We start from the raw sequence: 25,378 nt of genomic DNA on the forward strand, positions 1-25,378 counted from the left end.
CAGGGCTCCTCCTGTCTCTGCCTCTCTCTGGGATGGGAGGTCAAACGTGGTATTGACACAGCCCACAGGGACCACAGGTGTGACAGGGACCTAGGGGAACAAGCTGCAATGGAATGGATATATTACCTTGACCATGGTGCGTTTGTGCCGGACGAATGTGTGGAAGCCCAGCCAGCGCAACTTCATGCAGAGTTCAAACACCACCACCATGAGGGCGAACAGCTCCAGGGTGGCGTGGACCTGCAGTCAGAGAGGTGAAGGCTATCCTCAGGGAGCCCATCCATGGGACACACACGTACACACACACACACACACACACGTGCACACTCACATACACCAAACCCCAAGATGCCAGACTAGTCCTTGGAGACAGAGTTTTTCCCAGACAGCTAAGAATAAACTTGACATTCACTAGACAGAGATGTAGACCCACATGGTGTGAAGTCAGAAAGTAGTCCGAGGCTTCACCCGTTCTGGGGAGAACTGTGCAGGGCTTACACAAATCCCACAAAAGGCATTTGGGAAAGGGAATGGGGTTAAAAACAAAAGATGAAAGGTTCCAAATTTAACAGTCATCTACATCTAAGCAGGCTGTCAGGACTGGGGAGATGGCTCAGTGCCGAAAGGCACCTGCCTTGCAGGCCTAGAGACCAGGGTTCTACCCCCTGGATCCCACATACAGAGAGAAAGAGAACCCACTCCACACGCTGTCCTCTCACCCCATACATGTGTACATGTGCCATGGCATGAGTGCATGTACACACACACCACACACACACACACCACACACACACACACACACCACATACACACACACCACACACACACACAGCCGCCCACGTAATTCTTTTAAAAAGAGGGCTACGTGAACACCAAACTCTATAACTATGCTTCCCCATGGGATGGAAGGAGAAGGACCCAGGGAAGACCCTCAGTGGGCCTCTCCCATGCATGACCACAGGATGGCCAGGTGTGACACGCCTCCGTGTGGGTTCTCAAGGCCCCAGCCTATCTGTGGAGTTGCTGGAAACAGAAGGGCGCCTCCTCCCACTGGGAGCAGGGAACAGCTGAGTCGACTCTCTTCCCTTCTAGAATGTTCCCCGCTAAGTCCCCTTAGGTGGCGGGCAAGGCTCCACAGCTCCTTTCCCGGAGCACTCACGTAGATGCCGAGCCGGAGAGCAGGGACAGCGGGTGACTCGCACAGCGACAGCAGCAGCAGGAGCAGGGCGGTGAGCAGCTCCATCAGGTAGAAGAGGTGGTTGTGTGCGAAGAGGTAGGCGGCCAGGGCTCGGGCATCCTTGGGATGTGTGAAGAACTTGTCATTGTTCTGGCCTTCCTACAAAGACAGGACAACTTGAGCATGCGAGTAGGCAAGGAGGTGTCATGCTGGAGAGGTGGAGGGGCAGGAAGTAGGGCAGGTCACAGAGGCCAAGACACGGTTCAGCCAACCTTTGCCTGATGATGGCCAAGAAACGCTGCTTAAATCTGCCAAACTAGAACGTCTCAGAGGTTGTGGAGAAGTACCATCCCTAGGGGCTATAAATTCTTAGGCCTGAAGTAAAGAGCTCACACATAGGCCAAACTAGCAGGCTGGCCTGGCTTTCCAGCCTTCGCTGTGGGCACTGACTAAATTCCTTGCTGTCCTGGCCAGTGGTGGACAGGACAAGGCTGGAGCTTCCCCAGAGGTGCAGAAGAAAGGAGACCTTTCATCAAACAGTCCCAAGCAACGGTAACACTCAGGAGCAGCCAACGACTACGCCCAACAAGACTGGGGCTGCCCTGGAGAGCCTGCTGCACTCTGTGTACACAGCTCCTTGATTAGGGCTCTCCAATGTGGGAGATGCAGCACCCCAATAACAACCTTGGTCATACTCCAGGACGCTGCTCAGTGCCCTACGACATACAGAGCCCCAAGGGATGAATGACGTACTGCAGATGCCACCATACAGAGGCTGGGACCGCACTCACTCACACCTCAACTGCCCAGTGGTTCAGTGTCCCAGAGCAAAGGACAGGTGAGGTGTGAGACTCCTACATCCAAGAAGGCAGTGGGACAGCAATAGTCCCCATGGCCTTCTTCCCCTGCTGAGGAGGCCTTGGCTGTAGCTGACAGGGTCACTTCCTGAACGCTGGAAGCTGCTATTCTCATCAGCAACAGAAGAAAAACTGCAGGCCAGACAGAGGAAGCAGGGTCGTGCCCAGGGGACACCGAAAGGCCCTGTGGTCTGTGCAGGGCGGCATCTCCCACCATCTCATCATGGCCTCCAGGCACAGAAGGTCAGGAAGCCTCTGCTTTAAATTACTAGACTGTGTGGTTCTGGCGCAACTAAGGGAAGGCATAGCTAGAGAGCCTCACAGGAGGCTCAGCTACGAACCCAGGGGATGGGGTGTTGACTCCCAACAGCAAAGATGGCCCGAGAATCCACATCACAGGACCTAACGCAGCTCCCAGAGAGAGCTCTGGGCTTGTGCCCAGACTGTCCACCCCAGCCAGGCCTCTGTTCTCTGTTCGCTCCAGCATGCCAGAACCTCGAAGGTCACGGCACCCAAGGGTGAGTGAGAAAGTGAACAGGCATATGTGAGAAGAGAAAGCCCCCAGCAGCAGACACCCTTGATGCAGCCAGGGCTGCAACCCACATGCAACCCACATACACCAGAGAGCTGAACTGGGAGTGCGGAGCTGGCCCTGACTCCACCCGGACAGCCCTCCAACACAGATTGGAATCCTAGGATCTGAGTTCTGCTCTGCTCTTTACTGTGAAAAGCTAATGCTGGGTCAGGCAAAATGGCGTGGCAGGCAGAGGTGCTTACTGCCAAGCCTGATGGCCAAGTTCAAGCTACAGGGCCAGTATGGTAGAAGGAAACCAATTCCTCGCAAGTTGTCTTCTTATCACCACATGCGTACCCCTGTTACAACGTACTCCGTCACATGTGTACCCCATCACAGTGTACCCTATCACACGCATACCCCATCACAACGTATCCTGTCACATGTGTACCCCATCACATGCGTACCCCATCACACGCATACCCTCATCACACGCATACCCCATCACAACGTATCCTGTCACATGTGTACCCCATCACATGCGTACCCCATCACACGCATACCCTCATCACACGCATACCCCATCACAACGTATCCTGTCACATGTGTACCCCATCACATGCGTACCCTCATCACACGTCTACCCTGCCACACGCATACCCCGTCATACACGTACCCCATCACACGCATACCCCATCACAGTGTACCCTGTCACACGCATACTCCATCACAACGTATCCTGTCACATGCGTACCCTATCACACGCGTACCCCATCACACGCATACCCTGTTACACACATACCCCATCACAACGTATCCTGTCACACGCGTACCCCATCACACGCATACCCTCATCACACGCATACCCCATCACACGCGTACCCCATCACACACATACCCTCATCACACGCGTACCCCATCACACGTGTACCCCATCACACGTGTACCCCATCACACGCATACCCTCATCACACGCGTACCCCATCACACGTGTACCCCATCACACGCATACCCCATCACACACATACCCCATCACACGCGTACCCCATCACATGCGTACCCTATCACATGCGTACCCCATCACACACATACCCCATCACACACATACCCCATCACACGCATACCCCATCACACGCATACCCCATCACACGCATACCCCATCACACGCATACCCCATCACACGTGTACCCCATCACACGCGTACCCCATCACACACATACCCCATCACACGCGTACCCCATCACACGCGTACCCCATCACACGCGTACCCCATCACACGCGTACCCTCATCACACGCATACCCCATCACACGTGTACCCCATCACACGCATACCCCATCACACACATACCCCATCACACGCGTACCCCATCACACGCGTACCCCATCACACGTGTACCCCATCACACGCATACCCCATCACACGCATACCCCATCACACGCGTACCCCATCACACGCGTACCCCATCACACGCGTACCCCATCACACGCGTACCCCATCACATGCGTACCCTATCACATGCGTACCCCATCACACGCATACCCCATCACACGCGTACCCCATCACACGTGTACCCCATCACACGCGTACCCCATCACACGCGTACCCCATCACACGCGTACCCCATCACACGTGTACCCCATCACACGCGTACCCCATCACACGCGTACCCCATCACACGCATACCCCATCACACGCATACCCCATCACACGCATACCCCATCACACGCATACCCTATCACTCGCGTACCCCATCACACATACCCCATCACACGCATACCCCATCACACGCGTACCCCATCACATGCGTACCCCATCACACGCGTACCCCATCACACGCATACCCCATCACACGCATACCCCATCACACGCATACCCCATCACACGCGTACCCCATCACACGCATACCCTCATCACACGCATACCCCATCACACGCGTACCCCATCACACACATACCCTCATCACACGCGTACCCCATCACACGTGTACCCCATCACACGTGTACCCCATCACACGCATACCCTCATCACACGCGTACCCCATCACACGTGTACCCCATCACACGCATACCCCATCACACACATACCCCATCACACGCGTACCCCATCACATGCGTACCCTATCACATGCGTACCCCATCACACACATACCCCATCACACACATACCCCATCACACGCATACCCCATCACACGCATACCCCATCACACGCATACCCCATCACACGCATACCCCATCACACGTGTACCCCATCACACGCGTACCCCATCACACACATACCCCATCACACGCGTACCCCATCACACGCGTACCCCATCACACGCGTACCCCATCACACGCGTACCCTCATCACACGCATACCCCATCACACGTGTACCCCATCACACGCATACCCCATCACACACATACCCCATCACACGCGTACCCCATCACACGCGTACCCCATCACACGTGTACCCCATCACACGCATACCCCATCACACGCATACCCCATCACACGCGTACCCCATCACACGCGTACCCCATCACACGCGTACCCCATCACACGCGTACCCCATCACATGCGTACCCTATCACATGCGTACCCCATCACACGCATACCCCATCACACGCGTACCCCATCACACGTGTACCCCATCACACGCGTACCCCATCACACGCGTACCCCATCACACGCGTACCCCATCACACGTGTACCCCATCACACGCGTACCCCATCACACGCGTACCCCATCACACGCATACCCCATCACACGCATACCCCATCACACGCATACCCCATCACACGCATACCCTATCACTCGCGTACCCCATCACACATACCCCATCACACGCATACCCCATCACACGCGTACCCCATCACATGCGTACCCCATCACACGCGTACCCCATCACACGCATACCCCATCACACGCATACCCCATCACACGCATACCCCATCACACGCGTACCCCATCACATGCGTACCCTATCACATGCGTACCCCATCACACGCATACCCCATCACACGCGTACCCCATCACATGCGTACCCTATCACATGCGTACCCCATCACACGCATACCCCATCACACGCATACCCCATCACACGTGTACCCCATCACACGCATACCCCATCACACGCATACCCCATCACACGCATACCCCATCACACGCATACCCCATCACACGCATACCCCATCACACGCATACCCCATCACACGCGTACCCTATCACTCGCGTACCCCATCACACGCGTACCCCATCACACGCGTACCCCATCACACGCGTACCCCATCACATGCGTACCCCATCACACGCGTACCCCATCACACGCATACCCCATCACACGCATACCCCATCACACGCATACCCCATCACACGCATACCCCATCACACGCATACCCCATCACATGCGTACCCTATCACATGCGTACCCCATCACACGCGTACACCATCACACACATACCCCATCACACACATACCCCATCACACGCATACCCCATCACACGCATACCCCATCACACGCATACCCCATCACACGCGTACCCCATCACACGCGTACCCCATCACACGCGTACCCCATCACACGCGTACCCCATCACACGCATACCCCATCACACGCATACCCCATCACACGCGTACCCCATCACACACATACCCCATCACACGCATACCCTATCACACGCATACCCCATCACACGCATACCCCATCACATGCGTACCCCATCACATGCGTACCCCATCACACACATACCCCATCACACGCATACCCCATCACACGCGTACCCCATCACACGCATACCCCATCACACGCATACCCCATCACATGCGTACCCCATCACACACATACCCCATCACACGCATACCCTATCACACGCATACCCCATCACACGCGTACCCCATCACATGCGTACCCCATCACATGCGTACCCCATCACACGCATACCCCATCACACGCATACCCCATCACACACACCCCATCACACGCATACCCCATCACACGCATACCCCATCACACGCATACCCCATCACACGCGTACCCCATCACACGCGTACCCCATCACACGCGTACCCCATCACACGCGTACCCCATCACATGCGTACCCCATCACACACATACCCCATCACACGCATACCCCATCACACGCATACCCCATCACACGCATACCCCATCACACGCATACCCCATCACATGCGTACCCCATCACACACGTATCCTGTCACATGTGTACCCCATCACACGCATACCCCATCACACACATACCCCATCACACGCATACCCCATCACACGCATACCCCATCACATGCGTACCCTATCACATGCGTACCCCATCACACGCATACCCCATCACACGCATACCCCATCACACGCATACCCCATCACACGCATACCCCATCACATGCGTACCCTATCACATGCGTACCCCATCACACGCATACCCCATCACATGCGTACCCTATCACACGCATACCCCATCACATGCGTACCCCGTCATACACATACCCCATCACATGTGTACCCTATCACACGCATACCCCATCACATGCGTACCCCATCACATGCGTACCCTATCACATGCGAACCCCATCACACGTCTACCCTGCCACACGCATACCCCGTCATACACGTACCCTGTCACATGCATACCCCATCACACACGTATCCTGTCACATGTGTACCCCATCACACGCATACCCCATCACACGCATACCCCGTCATACATGTACCCCGTCACATGCATACCCCGTCACACACATACCCTGTCATGCACACACGTACCCCCGTCACACATGCTACTCCAACACAATAAACATAAAAAAATAAAAAATCATTAAACTGATGTCTTAGCCAGGTGTAGCTGCATCATACACTTTGAATTCTAGCACTTGGGAGGCAGAGGCAGATGGATCTCTATGAGTTCTAGACAAGCCTGGTCTACATAGGGAGTTATGGGAAAGCCAGGGCTCCATAGAGAGACCCTGTCAAAACAACAGCAACAACAAAAAGATATCTTTAAAAAAATGTTCTCTATATGAGGACTCTAGATTTAACCACATATACTCACTATGAAGACCAGGCAGGCCCCAAACTTGTCATGATCCTTAGTTTCAGCCACCACACCTGGCCTGAAACCCATTATTAGATTTGTCTTAGTTAGGGTTCTATTGCTGTGAAGAGACACTATGACCACAGAAACTCTTATACAGGAAAACGTTTAATTGGGGTGGCTTATTTACAGTTCAGAGATTCAACCCATTATCGTCATGGTGGACATGGTGGCGCACAGGCAGGCACAGTGCTAGAGACGTAGCTGAGAGTGTTGTATCTTGACTCACAGGCAAAAAGAGGTCTGAACCACTGGGCGTGGCTTGAGCATCTGAGACCTCAAAGTCACACATCTCCTCCAGCAAGGCCACACTCCTAATCCTACACTCCCTTTGGGGGCTATTTCCTTCCAAATCTCCACTAGGTTTGAGTCTAGGACTTTCTGTTGGCTACTCAACTGCTATCCCTGGGTCTACAACCCCCAGGGTCCAAGGGATGGACATCAGGTTGCCAGGCTTGAGCTACAAGCACCTTTACCTTCTGAGCCATCTCGCTGGCCCTTAATTTCCAAAAAGATACCTTCTCTTGTAAAATAATTTGAATAATGTAGGATTCTGAGGAAGTAAGAAAGCCACCAGCAAGCTATTACCCTTTCATCTGTGTATATGCTACGTGGAGGCCAGAGGTCAAGGCACCCATCTTGGATTTTTGTTCTTGTATTTTTGGAATCTTTCAGTCTTTCACTGGCCTGGAGCTCACGAGTAGGCTAGGCTGGCCAGCAGCCTCACGACCCATTTGTCTCTGCCTCCCCAGGGCTGGAATTACAATCAAGTCCCTGGAATCTGAATTCGGGTCCTCATTTGTGCAGCAAGCACTTGACTGACCTCTCTCCCCAAGCCTACACTGACTCTTTACATAAACAAGCTTTCAGATGTGTGTATGACTCTATGTGTATGTACGTACATATGCATGCACACACATACAGATGCACACATAAACACACACACATGTATACACACATACATATATACACATGCACTCATACACACATGCATGTACACACATGCAGATACACACATAAATACACACACATGTATACACATACACACATACAGATACACACATACACACACGTGTATACACATACATATATACACATGCGCTTATACACACATATGCATGTACACATATATACACACGCACTCACATATACACATATGCATGCATATACACACTCGTGTGTACAACACAGACATAAATGCAGACATGTGCACACACTACTATATGCAGGTAAGTGAGCTTTTGGCAGCTTTAGCTGTGTGGTCAGCTTTGTTGAACATCTCCCTGCTGAACTGGCACTGTGCAGAAATCAACAGCCATGTTGGTCTAGAACCGTTAAACAGAATTCTTCTCCATTTGCACAAGGTAATTGACTAGTAAGGTCTCATTTATGGTAAGGTCTCATAGAGTAGAATTCTCTGCACAAACAAGAGCCTGTGTGGCATGCACACTTGAAACCCTAGCACTCCTTAGTCAGAGGCAGGCAGGGCTCGATGAGTTTGAGGCTAGCCAGGTCTACATATAAGAAGTTTCAGGGCAGCCAGGACTACACAGTGAGACCCAGTTTCTTAAACAAAAGGGAAGACATTATATTGTCTGAGACTATCTGAATTATGTCAACAAACATGCAATAGTTTTATAGAAAAGTACTGCTTTAAAACAAATTCCCAAACATTGCCAGGTGTGATGGCCCATGCCTTTGAGCCCAGCACTCAGGAGGCAGAGGCAGGAGGGTCTCTGTGAGTTACAAAACTGCATAAAGCGACCCTTTCTCAAAAAAACAAAAAAAAAACAAAAGAAAAGAAAAATTCCCAACAAGCATAACGATCAGGCCTGACAGCGGCAGAACGGTACATGAGAAGAACAGACTGAGGAGGTAGCCCCACTGCCTGAACACTCCTCTGCTACAATACAAGGTACATAAGATTCCCTGAGAGCTGGGTCTGTGTATGAGGTCCTGGGAAGACAGAGAGGAAAGACTGGAGACCCGCCTGCTGCAAGCATAGCCACAAATAGGGCTCCGAGGAGGGACAGGAACACACTCCTGTTCTAGTCTGGAGCAGGGACAGGCAGGCAGACCACAGCAGCCTTCTGAACATGCCCTACCCTCACCCCCACCCCATCCCTGCACCCAGGCACCGACCCAGCCGCACTCACCTGGAGGTAGATTGCTGCCTCTTGATAATTCATCTCCCAGTTGTGTCCAGGAGGACTGGAGGGGGACCTGTCGACCTGGGAGACCAGACTGGGAACCTGGGAGTCCTGGATGCTGCGGCTGTCCCCATCTGCATCGGGAGAGGGCAGAGACTTCCTTAGAACCCAGGCTGAAGAGAACACACAAAGGCTCAGCACAAGGTCACTCTGTCAGCGCTAACCTGTGCTGCTAGCAACACGCATCAGGGTAGCTGATCAAAAATGCCTTCTTTCTCTTAAAAAAAGAAAGAAGAAAGTGCCAGCAAGATGACTCAGCAGATGAAGGTGCTTGCCACCAAGCCTGATGACCTGAGTTCAACCCCCAGCGTGCACGTGGTGGAAGGAATACAGATGCCTTTAAGTTGTTCCCTGACCTCCATACGTGCATGGGCACGCCAACCCTCTCCTATAAATAAATGAATGTATTTCTTTTAAAAAAAGAAAAAAGCACAAAAGAGCAGAGGGAGTGGGGGAGGGAACAGCTAAACCTACACATGTCTACATGTCTAGAAAAAGACATGCAGGGAAGAAAAGAAAGAAACCGGCTGCTTGTGAGGGGTAAGGGCTGCAGGCTCACTGTGTAGACTTTTGACTTTTGGAAGCATGGGGGGGATCTTGCTCAGTCAAACATTGAACCAAAGCGGATCCCCCCTCCCTGCCCACCTCCTCCAGGACCTTGTCCTGCTTTGTCTCGGCAGACTGCCCTCTCCCAGCCTCAGCCACGCTGTTTGGCTTGGACAGAGCCGGCCCTGGCTAAAAGCAGCTGACCAGAGCTTGCCAGCAGAGCCAGGGTTCATGGGGGGCGAGCACTGGAGCCAGCCAACTGGAGCCGCATTTGGCGCTTGTCCTGGGTCAGCTGGGAGAGAGGGGCTCTTTCTGTCCTCTGCCTGCACTAGAAGGATGTCAACAGGACCCTTGACTGAGCATGCTCCCACGGCTTGTCACAATCCGTAGTCTCTCCTGATACACATGGTGAATTTGAGCACTGGGCAATGAGTCCGCCTGGTTAATCTACAGAGAAGAAGGGAATCTATGACAATCTGGTACCCCACAACCCACACTGCAAACGAGGTCTCCAGAGGAGGAGACCAGAGTTTAGACACTGCCGTTTGCACGGGTGATGGAAACAAAGCAGATGTGTGGTACAGGTGGCCACACGGGCTAGGACAGAGGGGCCAGGTCTGCAGGGCCACTGGGTATGGCCATCCACAAGGCTGTCCCCACGAATTTATAAAAACACAGAGGGGACCATTGACACTCACTAAAATGTGCATGTTTTAAAGCGTACAGCTTGACAATTATGATTTTTGGTAGTGTTGGGGATGGAACCCAGGACCCTGTGGGTGCTCTATCGCTGAGCTACACCCTCAGCCCAACCAGGTGTTGTGTCTGCACAAGTGTGAAAGCAACAGCTAAGTCAAGGAGTAAAGCCAGCTGGGCCTGGCAACACAGGCCTGGGGTCCCAGCTATCTGACACATGAGTAAAGCCAGCTGGGCCTGGCAACACAGGCCTGGAGTCCCAGCTATCTGAGACATGAAGGCAGGACGATTTTGAATTCAAAGCCTGCCTGGATTATAGAGTGAGTTCAAGTCCACCCAGACTGGTGAGATGGCTCAGAGGGTTAAGGGTCTTGTCAAGTCTGATGACCTGAGCTTGACCCCAGGATCCACGTGAATGAAGTAGAGAACTGACTCCCATGGTTATCCTCTGACTTCCCCACGTGCACAGACAGACACAGTAAACAATTAAATATTAAAAATAGGCCAAGTATGATGGCACATGCCTTCAGTCACAGTACTGGAGAGGTCTGGAGGCAGATGGATCTCTTTAAGGTCAAGGCCAGCCTGGTCTATATATCAACTTCTAGGTCAGCCAGCATTACAAAGCAAGACCTTGTCTCCCCACAAACAAACAAACAAACAAACAAAAAAATCAGACAACCAAAAAACCTCAACACATTCATTAGTAAAAAAATAATAAATGAAAGAATGACTCAAACGTGAAAGTGGGCCAGAGACACGACACATCCAGAAAACAGAGCATAATGTGCACGAGGCCCTGGGGTCAACCCCTGGCATGTAAAAACTGAACTAAAAAGATAAATAAATGAAGCCTAAAGTGGTGGCATGCATCTTTAATTCCAGTACTTAGGACGCAGAGGCAGGTGGATCTCTGTGAGTTCTGGTCTACAGAGCAAGTTCCAGGACAGAAAAAGCTACACAGAGAAACACGCTCTTGAAAAATCAGCAATACACAATAAGAAATCAATAAAAAGGACACAGAGCCATCACTTCCTCTGCCTCCTGTCCTTCCCACATGACCACTCAGCTGCTGCGCCTGATCACTCTGCGTGTCTTAGAATCTGAAGATATCGTCCAGTCTACACAGGCGTCTGCCTCCTCTCACCGTAATTATCCTGAATGAATCTGCGTTGTGTCATGTGTGAGTCAGCGCTGCGCTGAGCTCATTCCATTCTCAACTGTGCCCCCGTGCCCGCGGTGTCCCTCCCGACATCCATGGGCAGACCAGGCTTGCTGTGGGGAGTAAACAAATACCTAGAGCTCAGGTGACAGGTCACAGGTTCAACTTCTCAGGAGTACAGACTAGGCTGGGCACAGTGGCCGATGCAATCCCAGCACTGGGGACTGGGACAGGAGGATCACGGCAAGCGTGGGCTACAGAGACCCTGCCTCAAAAAGAACTCACCAAACAAATTCACCCAATCATACCTCTTTCCATTCCCATGGCTGCCGGAGCCTTCCATGTTTGTGGACCCTCACCAACCAGTAGGCGTGTGTTGGGCTGCATTTTAGGCTCAAAGCTTCAGATCCCCAATGCTGAGTTCCATCGCTCACATCTAACACCTCCAGACATCCTACCACGTCACACCCCAGTCCCACGGTGGGGACGGAACTCAGGGACCCCAGCACACCAGGCAAGTGCTCCACCTTGGGGCCACATCCTCGGCGCCCCCACAGCTTCCCAACAGCCCTGTGCATGACAGTGTCTAAATACCGGGCTCCTCCTACAGATACCTTGTAAGGTGCGCTCGTGGAAGATCAGACTGTCTGATTCATTTCTTCCTGTCCAACCCAGACGCCTTGTTCCTCTGCTGGTCACAGCTCTGAAGCAAGTCTCATGTGCATATGTGTGTGTGTGACCGTGCTGGTGTGCACAGTACGCAGGGGAAACTCCTGACAGGAGGGACAGTGCCAATGGAACAAACAGGGACACAAGGACAGCATCACTTCGAGCTCTAGTGTGACGTGCCACACACTGACAGAGTCCCGAGACACAAGGACCCTATAGGGTGCGTCCTGTTACAAATGTATCTCTGGGAGAGGCTGAGCCAGGATGTGGGCCCTGGCAGTAGGACCCCAGAGGGATGCACTGGTCACTCTGTTGCAGGTGTGGGCATCCTTGGGAAGTTCCACCTAACCATGTCTCTCTGCTATATAAGATCCTCCACGGGCCCAGCCTAAGGAGAAAACCATGTCCCAACGAGTACAAAGTCTTCGCAGGCAGGCAATGCATCAGTCATGGACGGCAGCTGCTCATCCAGAGCACCAGGGGGCTCTGCAGAGGGAGGTGACAGTGGTACCGTAGAGGCAGCATGTCACCACCCTACAGCTACAGACTACACATGGCTAGAAGGGACAGTGGGGGCAGATGTGTACAGCGAGGCCTCAGGACTCGGGAACAACTGGCAGAGACTACGTAAAATATCAAGTCAGTGCTGAGCTCTACTTCAATTTGGGCACATGCGTGTTTTATTTTATCCCAGAAATGAACTGTGACTTGGAACTAACTGTTGCTCACGAATGCAAATCCAGCACTGCCTTGCTCACAGGGCAAATGTCTCCACGCAGAGGACAGATCCCCTGGAGGCACCTGGAGAGCCTGTGCTCCACCCTCTGTGGGAGCACCTGCAGAGGCAGCCAGTACCCCCACAAAGGGCCTCTGGAGGAGGCTCTGAAACAACTGCCCACCAATGCTGGAGCAGAGAGATTCAACGCCACTCGGGAGAAGAGGCTGACCTATCTGAGCGTGCGACTGGGGGTATCAGTGTTTTCACAGGTAGGCAGCAATCGCCACAGGCAGGGCTGAGGATGTGGCTCAGCTGACAGAGTGATTGCCTAGCGTGTTCAGAGACCCAGGTTCAATTCCTAGCACCACACATATCTATAAATCAAACCTGGGCTTGGCAGCATACACTTGCAATCCCAGTACTTAGGAGGTTAAGACAGGAGGATCCGAGTTCAAGGTCACCCTCCCCTAAAGCTTGTGACCAGCTTGAGATTCCTAAGATGGCCCAAAACAAAACAATACAACAACAACAACAACAAAAATCAACCACAAACCAACTACCTAATCCACAAAAGCAGGCAGGCAGATGCAGGTGGCCTGTGAAACAACCCCAAACTCAGGGAGGCGTCAGCAGCTCTTGGACTGTGTGCCAGGGACCGAGGCCTTCCACCATCACTGCCTAGCTAAGCTGCACTGCCCCAACACGACAACAACACTGTCAGCATCCAGGAGACGAGCCTCGGCCCACCAACCTATCGGGACACCACTCAGCTTGTACCGAAAGGACAAACACTCACAGGGTGAGGCTTGTGCACCAGGCACAACACCAGGACAGGATGGCTTCTCCCTCACTAGAGGGAGCACCTTTGGGCTGCTCCAGCTGACACCAAGATCAGATGTGAGAAAATCTGCCTGGATTCTTGGGATCTGCCCCAGAGGACAGCGGGCAGGCTGTGAAGAGGCAGAATAGGGACGCTGAGAGTGTACGGCTGAATTAACACAGGCAGGAGGGGCCTGAGGAAGTGGACATGCCCCACCCCTAGGATCAAAATGATTCCCCAAAGATTCCTGCCTCATACTCTCCCTTCTCCGGCCACTGCCACATTGCAAATGAGCACCAGGTACTATACAAAATAGGTACAATTATGTCAAGTTAATTGTCCTTTTAATCTCACTTCTCACTGACGCTTCTGCTTTGTCACAGCTGGAGCCATCTCTGCCCTGGACCAACCCAAACCCTTCCAGGGTCTTGTCCGTTTACTGTCCTGCCCTATGGGCCTTTTCTATACCAGAGAAATCCACTGTGAGTTTGTGTGTCTATGTGTGTGTGCGCATGCGTGTGTGTATGTCTGTGTATCTATGTGTCTCTGTGTATGTCTCTGTGTGTGTTTGTGTGTGTTGTCTGTGTGCCTTCGTGCATGTGCATGTCTGTGTGTGTGTATGTGTATCTGTCTGTATGTCTCTGTGTATGTATGTGTGTGTCTATGTGTATCTGTGTCTGCATGTCTCTATGTATGCCTGTGTGTGAGCTTATGTGTATGGTGTATCTCTGTGTATGTGCATATGTTTGCGTTTATGTTTGTGTGCACGCGTGTGTGTGTGTGTGTTAACTTCCCAGTTCAGCATAACCACTCCAAGAACACTAAAGCAGGGCTGGGGAGACAGTTCAGCTGGTAAAGTGCTTGTGGCATAAACACAGAGGCCCTCACTCAGATCCCCAGCTGCATATGGTGGGGCTAGAACACCAGCACTGAGAGAGGGAGTTAGGTAGGTCCTGGGAACGGCTCCCTGGCCAACTGGGAGCCTCAGGTTCAGTGAGAGACCCTGTCTCAAATAAGACTTTGGAATACAACCTCAGGCCGCCACATAAGTATGCATGGGCATGTATACCCACCCCACATGCATACACATCTCTTACACACACACGCGTGCATGCACACAAACACACACAAAAACTAAGCTATTGGTTTTCTGCCTCAAAGATACCACAGTGTCGGCCTCCCTGGGAAAACCTAAGCATTTAGCCCCTCAATACACACTCCAATTACAAATGCCTCTCTCGTGTCTTATTCCATCTACCCCTTCTCCACCACTCTGGCTCCCTAGTTGGTCTGGAGCTTTTGGCCTGAGAGACCTTTAGGCAATCGGCTTTCTCAGGTCTTTCAACTTCCCACCCTCATGCTGCCTCAGGACAGACTCTGCCCTTGACTCCCCTGCAAAATCCCACGGCCATTTGTCTCTACCTCTGACCCCCATGGCCCAGTGAACGCTTAGAACCTGGCATGCCTGCCTGCTCCCCAGGGACACAGACCTTTGTCACGGTCACTGGTGTGTCCCCGGAGCCCAGGGCATAAGGGATAAACAAGTCTGCAGAACTGAAGTGACATCAAGGATCTCTCCCTGAAGACCATACATTCCCACAGAGCACCCAACTGTAGGCAGCCAGAGGCCAAGGACACAGCACCAGGTGCAGGACCCGTCGGTGTTTACCCACAGTGCAGTAGGCAGCACCGGGGTGTGATGAAGGGGCACGACATGATCCCTCTGTATCCAAGAGCGATCAAGACAGACCCTTCTGAAGGCACAGAAAAGACACGCAGTTCCCATGTCCGGGTGGGCAGTTGAGTGTTTCCTCCCACCATGTGCCAACCATTCAGCCCTTCACCGTGGAGAAGGCGACACAGAACTTGGCAAGGCTCGGGAGCTGTTAGTGGCTCTCACACAGGGAGAGGGCTGAAAGGCTCTGAGTTACCTGGGTCACTGAAGGGCTTTTCAGGGAAGCCACAGGTGATTTCATAAAGCCTCCTTCTGCCCATGCAGGTGGCTGAGCAGGAAATTTAGGGATTACAGAAAGGTCGTAAGTGGTGGGCAGGGAGCCACTGGTCCTCCCAGCCCTTTCATGTGGAGGTTTTGGTGGCTCCAGATCCAAAAGCTCTTGCAGTCTGAGCTGCAACTCCCTGCCTGTGCCTGAGGCTGGAGTCACTCCAGCTCCTAAGGGCCCATTGTCCCTTCTCTGAGCTGTGCTCAGGGGCTCGGCAGGCAGCGTTCCAGAGGGACAAGACAATTAGGGGCCCCACCGAAGGGCAGATGGGATATGTCTACGCTGAGAGTGTGGAACAACAGGTCCGCCAGCTCACAGGAAGCAGTGCATGATCTGTCCCTGACCCCACTGACCACTGGCACCCAACTACCATGGTGACAAGACCTGCCCAGCCTCCTCCTATGGAACTTCTCGTGTGAACTACGTAACAGGTCTCCAGGTGAAAGAGCTGGCTTCACCCAACATCACACTGGATGCAGCCCCTCATCACAGATTGTTGGGACAGTCCCTCTCCAACTCAAGACCATTAAAGACCCCACCAGCATCCTCCCTCGGACTTTGGTATTGTCCCTGCCTGGAGCACGAAAGCACCTTCCAGATGACCTGCATGGCCAGAAGCAAGGCATACCACAGGAGGCACCATGAAGGGGCCAAGATGACATCAGCAGGCTGGCCTTCCCCAGTTTCCTCTGAAGACAACAGCTGGCCTTGGCCTCTGCGGTTCCACTTGTCTGGGAGGCAGGGTCCCAACAGGCAGCAGAAGTGCAGTCTCCCTGGCTCTGGTACCCAGAGCTTGGAACAAGCCAGAGGAGGCAAGACTCAGGGACACACTCAGGCACTGAGAGGTCGGCATCTAAGCCTAGGGGACCGTTCCCTAGAGGTAAACAGTGTGTTCACTGCCAGTGTCCTGGGCAGGGCACTTTTTTGAGAATCAGGCTGAGCGGACAGACACGACCTTGACCACTAAAGAGCTGTGTGATCCCCTCCCCGGAACTCCTCCCTCAGCCCTGGCCAAGAGCCCAGGGACATGACCACAGAGTTATTGGAGAACGGAGAACGGAGAAGGAATGAAAAACAGCAGGACACAAAACAACCACCCAGACTCTGACAGAACACGGACTGCCTCCGTCCAAGACGCAGACAGCCCGGGATGACCCATGTGCACAGATGGCAAGGCCGCCTCTACACTGATATAAGGGGCCCAGCCGCTCCCTGCAAACAGCTGGCTGCTTTGCATGCAGCCTCCGAAATGGCCCTGCAGGGACTCTGAGGATTCCGCTCGCTGGAGCACAGCACGCTGCAGCATCCTGGTGCAGTGGATAAATAGAAATGGCTTCCATATGCCAGCCATAAAGCTGGGGAAGAGAGGCAAGGGAGGGAGAAGGATGGGGGAGTGGATGGGCAGGAGGGGCTGGGCTGCCTGTGAACACCCAGCAGGCAAACCGGTCACTGCTGGCCTTGAGGCCTGGAGATGTGGCTTTGTGTAAAAAGCCTGGGTGGGAGCTCTGCTCCCAAAGGCAGCAGTGAGCGGCTTGGCCCAGTGCAAGAGTTCAGAGCAGCATGGTGCTGGGAAGTCACAATATTCTGCCTTTCCAACTGCCCTCAGCTCACACTCTTAAACACACACCCTGCGCGCATGTCCTCCGCGGTCCAAGAGAACCCCTGCCATGTGCCTCTCTTTCAACCATTGGTATTCCTTCTCCATGGAGCCTCAGTTTCTCCACCACGCACTGGGACCCATGCCAGCTGTGCTCTGGACACAGCAGAAATAAATGCAATACCCAGAAAGCACCCGGAGCTCTCTGGAAACCGGAGCCCACTAGAATGACAACAAGCAGTCACGAGCTGCTTGCCAGTTGTCACTGAGAGGGAAAACAAAGGAGAGTGCTGCTGGGGGTGTTTGCAGGGGCGGCGGGCTGTGCTCCTGTGCAGAGTGGCAGGGTGGAAAGTGAACAGGAAGGAGGCTAAGGTGGAGAAGGCAGGAGGCACGCAGCTCTCTTCCAAGCTCTACTCTCTGATTGGCTGTGAGACGGGGTGGGGAGTGCACCGGGGATCAGCTCTGTAGTGAAGGCACACCCAGGCACACACGCTGGCCTCTAGGAAGGTCAAGCTGGCCCAGGGCCTTCCTAGTTCAATGGCTGGCACTAACTCAATGCCTGTCCTGCCAAAGGCTTACTAGGGCCCGAGGAGGAACAGAAGGCACCGCAGGACGGCTCACCGGTCAAGCGCTGTTTTAGAAGAAATCCTGGCTCAGAAGTGGTCAGGATAAAGCCGTGTGCCAGCTCTAACTCTGATTTCAGCCACCTGACCGGGACTTGAGTGGCAAATCCAAAGGGATTCATCCATGCAGCCTGCCCTGCCAGGTCTCGGCAGGCAAAGAGCCAGAAGGCTGCAAACAATAACTGAGAGAGGGAAAGAAGGCAGGAGGGAGCAGGACAGAAACAGCTGGCCCTGGGAAGTCTGGAAGGAGAGGGGAGGAGTATGGGCAGATGGTGTCTGTGTGTGTGTGTGTGTGTGTGTGTGTGTGTGTGTGTGTGTGTGTGTGTGTAGGGGGGCTGAGAAAGGAGACCAAGGGTGCCATTGGAACTGCAGGTGGTACTGCCTGGAGTGTCCACTCCCCAAAACCACACAAGAGGAGGGACTAGCTATGTCTATAATGCTAGCACTTGGAAAACTGAGAAGCAGCACATTCTAGAACGTGTGTGTGTCCGCGTGTGTTTGTATGTGTGCAGGTGTCGAGTGGGGAGCCCAGGCTAGAAGCATAAGCAGGCAGCAAGTGAGAGGTAGGTGGACTTGGAAAGCTCAGAGGGTTCTGAAATCCAGAAGCTTAAAGAGTCACAAAGAGGTAAGGCTGAGGCAGGGGACTAACAACAGTGAAGGTGACCATGCAAACTGGAGCTCCTCCGGACCACGCTTTGTTCTAAGGATGCCCCCCAGGAGCTGGACTCTGCTGTTATGCCGTCATCCACAGAATGGGGGCACTATGTGAAACACAGTGGGTCCCTACGCTCACCAGCACCTCATGTACTCCTAGTACTGACTGGGCACCTGACTTGCAGGGTGCTCAGAACATTTCAGACGTGTAAGGGCTCAAAGACACACATACATGCATATGCACACACATACATGCCACTCGATTTGCTGCTCCTTGGTGGACACCTCAGCATCTATACAGACATCTGGCCATGGTTAGTTGGAAGCACCTGAAGTACTGTGAGCCCCACTTCAGGGACTGGGGTTCTTTGGGCCCCTACAGGAGGTCAGCAGACAGCCCATATTCAGAGGACAGAACTGACTCAAATTCAACCAGTACAGGGTTGTAGCTGGGCCCTGTCTGAGGCCACCAGGATCATTTGCCAGCAGGGCTGCCTGGACCCAGTTCTGTGAACGCTGCACCAGCAGTGTCTGGGGCTGGGGCTGCTGCAAGCCACCTAGTTCAGAAAAAAAGGCCGTCGGGGCACAGGTACCTGCAGAAAGTGATATTAGGAGGAAGCCTGCGTATGTCCTAAAAGACCTGGATATCCCGGCACAATGGGCACACCACATCTCAAGGGAGCTGAAACGCTGGGTGGTCAGTGACCAGGCCTGAGCTGAGGTATCTTTCCTGCTGCCTTAGTCTAGTAGGGTGGCAGCCTGAAGAGACAATAGAGACCGGCTCTGGAGGCCTGGAGGGGAGCTCCTGACAGTCCAGGGGTGGGCGGAGGGATGGGGTGGGCATCTATCTTCAGATTCAGATACCTGTCTAGAGTGCACAGTGGAGTAGGGGCATCCAGGAAGTTAACTATCCTTAGACTCAGATACCTGTCTAGAGTGCACAGGGCTGGGGGGGGGGGGCATCCAGGAAGTTAACTATCCTTAGACTCAGATTCCTGTCTAGAGTGCACAGGGGTAGGGAGTAGGGGGCTGGGGGGGGGCATCCAGGAAGTTAACTATCCTTAGACTCAGATTCCTGTCTAGAGTGCACAGGGGTGGGGAGTAGGGGGCTGGGGGGGGGCATCCAGGAAGTTAACTATCCTTAGACTCAGATTCCTGTCTAGAGTGCACAGGGGTGGGGAGTAGGGGGCTGGGGGGGCATCCAGGAAGTTAACTATCCTTAGACTCAGATTCCTGTCTAGAGTGCACAGGGGTGGGGAGTAGGGGGCTGAGGGGGGGCATCCAGGAAGTTAACTATCCTTAGACTCAGATACCTGTCTAGAGTGCACAGAGCTGGGGGAGGCATCCAGGAAGTTAACTATCCTTAGACTCAGATACCTGTCTAGAGTGCACAGGGGTGGGGAGTAGGGGGCTGGGGGGGGGCATCCAGGAAGTTAACTATCCTTAGACTCAGATACCTGTCTAGAGTGCACAGAGCTGGGGGGGGGCATCCAGGAAGTTAACTATCCTTAGACTCAGATACCTGTCTAGAGTGCACAGGGGTGGGGAGTAGGAGGCTGGGGGGCGCATCAAGGAAGTTAACTATCCTTAGACTCAGATTTCTGTCTAGAGTGCACAGGGGTGGGGAGTAGGGGGCTGGGGGGGGGCATCCAGGAAGTTAACTATCCTCATATGCTCAGCCCCGACCGCTCGAGTCAGAAAACTGGCTCCCAATCCCTAAGAGGAAGTCCCAATTCAGAATGAGGAAGAGCTGGACTCTGGGAGAGAGACCTTCCTCTGTGACTCAGGGCTCAAGAGGGCAACACCTGCAGTACTGCCGCATTGTTGATGACGGAATCCTGACATTCTGTTACTAAGTTTCTGCCCCTCCCTGCTGACTGGATAGCACAGAGAATCTCCGGTTTAATCTTTACACAGTCTCTGACTTAGCTGATCAGTAACATCGTCTCACAGATGAAGAAATTGAGGCTCAGCACAAAAAATGCTTAGAGCTTTGTTCTAAGGGGTTCGGCTGGCACATCAGCTTCCTTCGTTTGTTGAAGAAGCCTGCACAACTGAGGAAACATTAAAAGCCCAGACTTCTCTGTGGCCACCCTAGCCCTCTGTCACACAGATTCCTATAGCCTAAGAATTCTCCAGGCTCCGCAGCCTCTCCACATTCTGGGACAATGCTCAGTCTCCAGACAGAAATGAAGGGAAAGCCCACTATGTAACAGACTGAAACGGCCGACTGGCCTAGAGGCCGAGTGGCTTCAATACTAATAAAATCCAAGCCTTGGTGAGGTTCCAGGTCCGCTTCAGGGTCTGCATGACGACCATGATCACAAATGACGAGGCAGGCCAGCCAAGTGTGAACAGCCGAGCTCATGAGAAGAAGGGACCCTTGAGAGCCACAGAGGGAAGATATCACGCTCGCTGCCGACCACCCACAAGTGCGAGCCGATGCAGTCGGTGGCCTGGAGCGGCTCCAGGCCATTAGCCAGGGCCGAGCTCAGTCTTCACTCAGCTGACTTTCCACAATAGCTAAGTGAGCAAGAGAAAGAAAATGGAATGAAGTTGCATTCCACTAAAGAGAGACATCTTTAAGAGATGGCAGGCAATCTCCAAATGGCAGGGTCGGGAACTCAGACACCAGGGAAGGTGCGGGGGTGGGGGACCAAGCGACATAGGCGGATTGATTCTACAATTACAAGAAACACGCAGGCTGGAGGCTGAGCGAGACCTCCATGTTCAAAGTGCAGGCCTCATCATGGCTATCCTGGGCAGATCACACGGACACGAGCGAGGACTCCAGGGCTGGTGAGGCTGTGACTCCATTTCAGATATTAAGTGCACAGGGAAGGTATATGAGACCTGGTCTTGCCTTTATCAAACCTGCAGTGCCAGGAGGAGGCAGAGCTGTGTGAACAACAGCTCAGAAACAGCAGCCACCTACCCGGCTGGGCATTCTACCTCCCTACCCCATCCCACCCAGCCAGCTCCAACTGCTGTCACCAACTGGAATGCATTTATAAACCAGCCTGAACCGGGCAAATGAGATGGTAATGTGATTCTCGGCCAGTTCGCCAAAACCCCATTTTCTCACAACCGTCAGGAACCCATCAGTTTGCAAAGTGAACCCAGATTAGATACGACAAATGCGGATCTCCGGGAGCGGGGCTGTGGGTGGCCACTGTATGATGGGGTGCAGAGCTATGTGGCCATGTTCCGGGATCAGCTCCATGCTGGGGAGGCAAAGCAGGGAGGGAAAGGAGCCAGGCCTACAGCAAGGGAAGAATACCGGAGACGGACCCCAGTATTCTGTGAGAGAGGCTTATGGGAAGATGGTGAGGTGCGGCACACCTGTCCACCTAGTTGCTGGAAACTGAGACAGGACAACTAAAGCAAGTTCTAGGCTAGTCTGGGCTATGCTGTGAGACCCTGCCTCAAAAAACAAAACCAGAACAATCCTAACACTTGGGAGGCAGAGGCAGGCTGGACTCTCTGAGTTTGAGGCCAACCTGGTCTACAAATCCCAAGTCAGCCAGGGGCGACGTTGTAAGACTCTGTCTCAAGCCAACAACAACAAAACACAGGGCTGCCAAAAAGGCTCACTGGGTAAAGGCACCCGAAGCCAAGCCTAGGACCGGAGTTCGATCCCTTTGACTCACATGGTGGAAGGGGAGAACTGACTCCTACGGGCTATCCTTTGGTCCCCACGTGAGCCTTACCACAGTCACACACACAAGTACACACACACACACACACACACACACACACACACAGATGGATAATATAAATAAATGTAATTTAAAAATTTTTAGACAACAAAAATGGGGCTGGACAGATGGTTCAGTGGTTAAAAGCATTTGTTGCTCTTGCAGAGGACCAGAGTTCAATTCCCAATACTGAAGTGGGGAGCTTATAACTGTAACGTCAGCTACAGGGGACCTGAAGCCCTCTTCTGGGCACCGAAGGTTTCCATACCCACGTGCACATATGTGCACAAGGACATGTGCGCACACACATGCACGCACACATACACACAGGCATGCACGCACACACACGCGCGCGCACACACACATGCATGCACACCACACACACACGCACGCACACATCTACAAACAATAAAATAAATTGTCTCACTGTCAATGTCAATGCGAAGTTGACCCAGTGGCCTCAGTTTATGATTTGATCATCGACAGCTACTTGAATTCTTGGTTCTCCCGCCTCCACCTCTCAAGTGCTGGGCATATGTGGTGCTGGGGACAGAACCCTCTGCCAACTGAGATACACACCCCGCCCTTTTATACTACCAAGACAGGCTTCAGAGAAGCTGTTGGTGCTAAGCCAGGCCAGTGGTGGTGCACGCCTTTAATCCCAGTACTCAGGAGGCAAAGGGCAGTGGAGCTCTGAGTTTGAGGCCATCCTGGTCTACAGAGCGAGTTCCAGGACAGCCAGGGTTACTCAGAGAAAACCTGTCTTAAGAAACAAAAACAAAACAAAAATGGAGGTTGCTGGTACTAACAATACAAGTCTCATGGCATTTTATAAATCCAATTTTTACCATTTAAAGATGTTATTTATTATTGTGGGGGGGTGTTTGGGGTGAGCATGTATGGTGTGGTGCTTTATGGAGGTCAGAGGACAACGCTGCGAGCGTGCTCACTCCTTCCACCTTCATGGAGGTTCCAGGAATTGAACCCAGGTCACAGGCTTGTGCAGCAAGCACCTTTACCCTCTAAGCCATCTGGCAGCCCAGAATCCACTATATTTACAGTAATCTTACATTAGTGGCATTTTAGTTCCAGAACAGCAGGTGAGAGACGTGTTGCTAGACAATCAGTCACAAACACAGAAGTTTTATGGCTGGGGGGAGTGTCCACACTTGTACCCCCAGCCTCAGGAGGTCCGGGGGAGGATCAGAAGTTCACCATCAGAGGGCTGGAGAGATGGCTCAGGGGCTGAGAGCGCCAACTGCAATTCCCAGCCACCACATGGCAGCTTACAACTGTATGTAACTCCAGTTCCAGGGGACCCAACACCCTCATACAGACATACCTGCAGACAAACCAATGCAAATGAAATAAAAATAAATATATATATTTTTTAAAAGTTCAAGATCATTCTTGGCTACACAGAGGATTTAAGAATAGCCTGAGCTACATGACATATATCTCAAAAAAAAAAAGTGTAGTATTTACTGTTAGTTGAGGCCTAATGTAGCTCTGACTATGTATAGCTGTCTGTGTACTCTAGCCCTGTGAAACAATTAGTAGTTAAACAACCTCCCTTTATCCAACTTGGGCTCCTCAGCGGTCTGTCAGGCCTGGCAGTTTAGGCAGATGGAACACTAGCCTTCCTGAATGTCAACAACATTCAGGTCCTCGCTGCCAGGCAGTCTGAGGCTGAATCCTCAACGGGCCTTTCTAAGTCACCTAGACATTAGGCCTCTCTCTCTCCAGGGTTTCTCTGTGTAGCCTGGAACTCACTCTGTAGACCAGGCTGACCTGGAGCTCACAGAGATCTGCCTGCCTCTGCCCCCCCCCCCCCCGAGTGCTGAGTTAAAGGCAAGTGCCCCCGCTGACTTCCTCCCATCTCTTTCGTGCCAACAACATCCATTTCTCTTCTCCTTCCCTTTTTTTTTTTTATCCTGACGACTAAGGACTCAGCCTAAAATAGAGATAGCAAGGCTCTGCAGTCACCGCCAGTAGCTCCCACCAGCATTTGCTGAAAGGGACAGACCCTGTGTGGCTCAAGGCCTGCCTTGGTGGATGCCTTCCTCCTGCACCTCCACAGGCTTGGACTGCAGCATGGGAGCGAGTGTGTTTGTGTGTGTGTGTGTGTGTGTGTGTGTGTGTGTGTGTGTGTGTGTGTGCAGGGGCAACAACAGTGGCTGGAGAGATTGTGTTTAGGTGGCATGAAAGTCACTCCGTCTACAGCTACTGTATTCTCTGTCCAGCCAAGGAACAAAGGTGACACTTGCAGGAAATGAGGAGGGGTCTGCAAGCACCCTACCCAGCGCAGGCGGGGAAGCCACCACCAATTTCTCCAGGGCATTCTCCGATC

At 52.9% G+C, this 25,378-nt stretch overlaps 1 protein-coding gene across 2 annotated transcripts in view; it reads right to left on the reverse strand.

The window, feature by feature from the left end:
* The window catches only part of Tpcn1 (two pore segment channel 1), a 60,143-nt gene that overhangs the window by 20,437 nt on the left and 14,328 nt on the right, over nt 1-25,378 (reverse strand). For both annotated transcript variants that reach the window (XR_012911537.1, XM_075982113.1), the window contains exons 3-5: nt 9,792-9,919; nt 1,160-1,336; nt 127-240 (exon numbers count right to left, since the gene is read on the reverse strand). Coding sequence is in view for 1 of the 2 variants with exons in the window: in XM_075982113.1 (XP_075838228.1) it covers nt 127-240; nt 1,160-1,336; nt 9,792-9,919 (419 nt within the window). In the remaining variant the exon portion in view is untranslated. The remainder of the gene's footprint in view (nt 1-126; nt 241-1,159; nt 1,337-9,791; nt 9,920-25,378) is intronic.

The sequence above is a fragment of the Microtus pennsylvanicus genome, chromosome 1 (genome assembly GCF_037038515.1).
Source record: "Microtus pennsylvanicus isolate mMicPen1 chromosome 1, mMicPen1.hap1, whole genome shotgun sequence".
Classification (NCBI taxonomy): Eukaryota; Metazoa; Chordata; class Mammalia; order Rodentia; family Cricetidae; genus Microtus; species Microtus pennsylvanicus.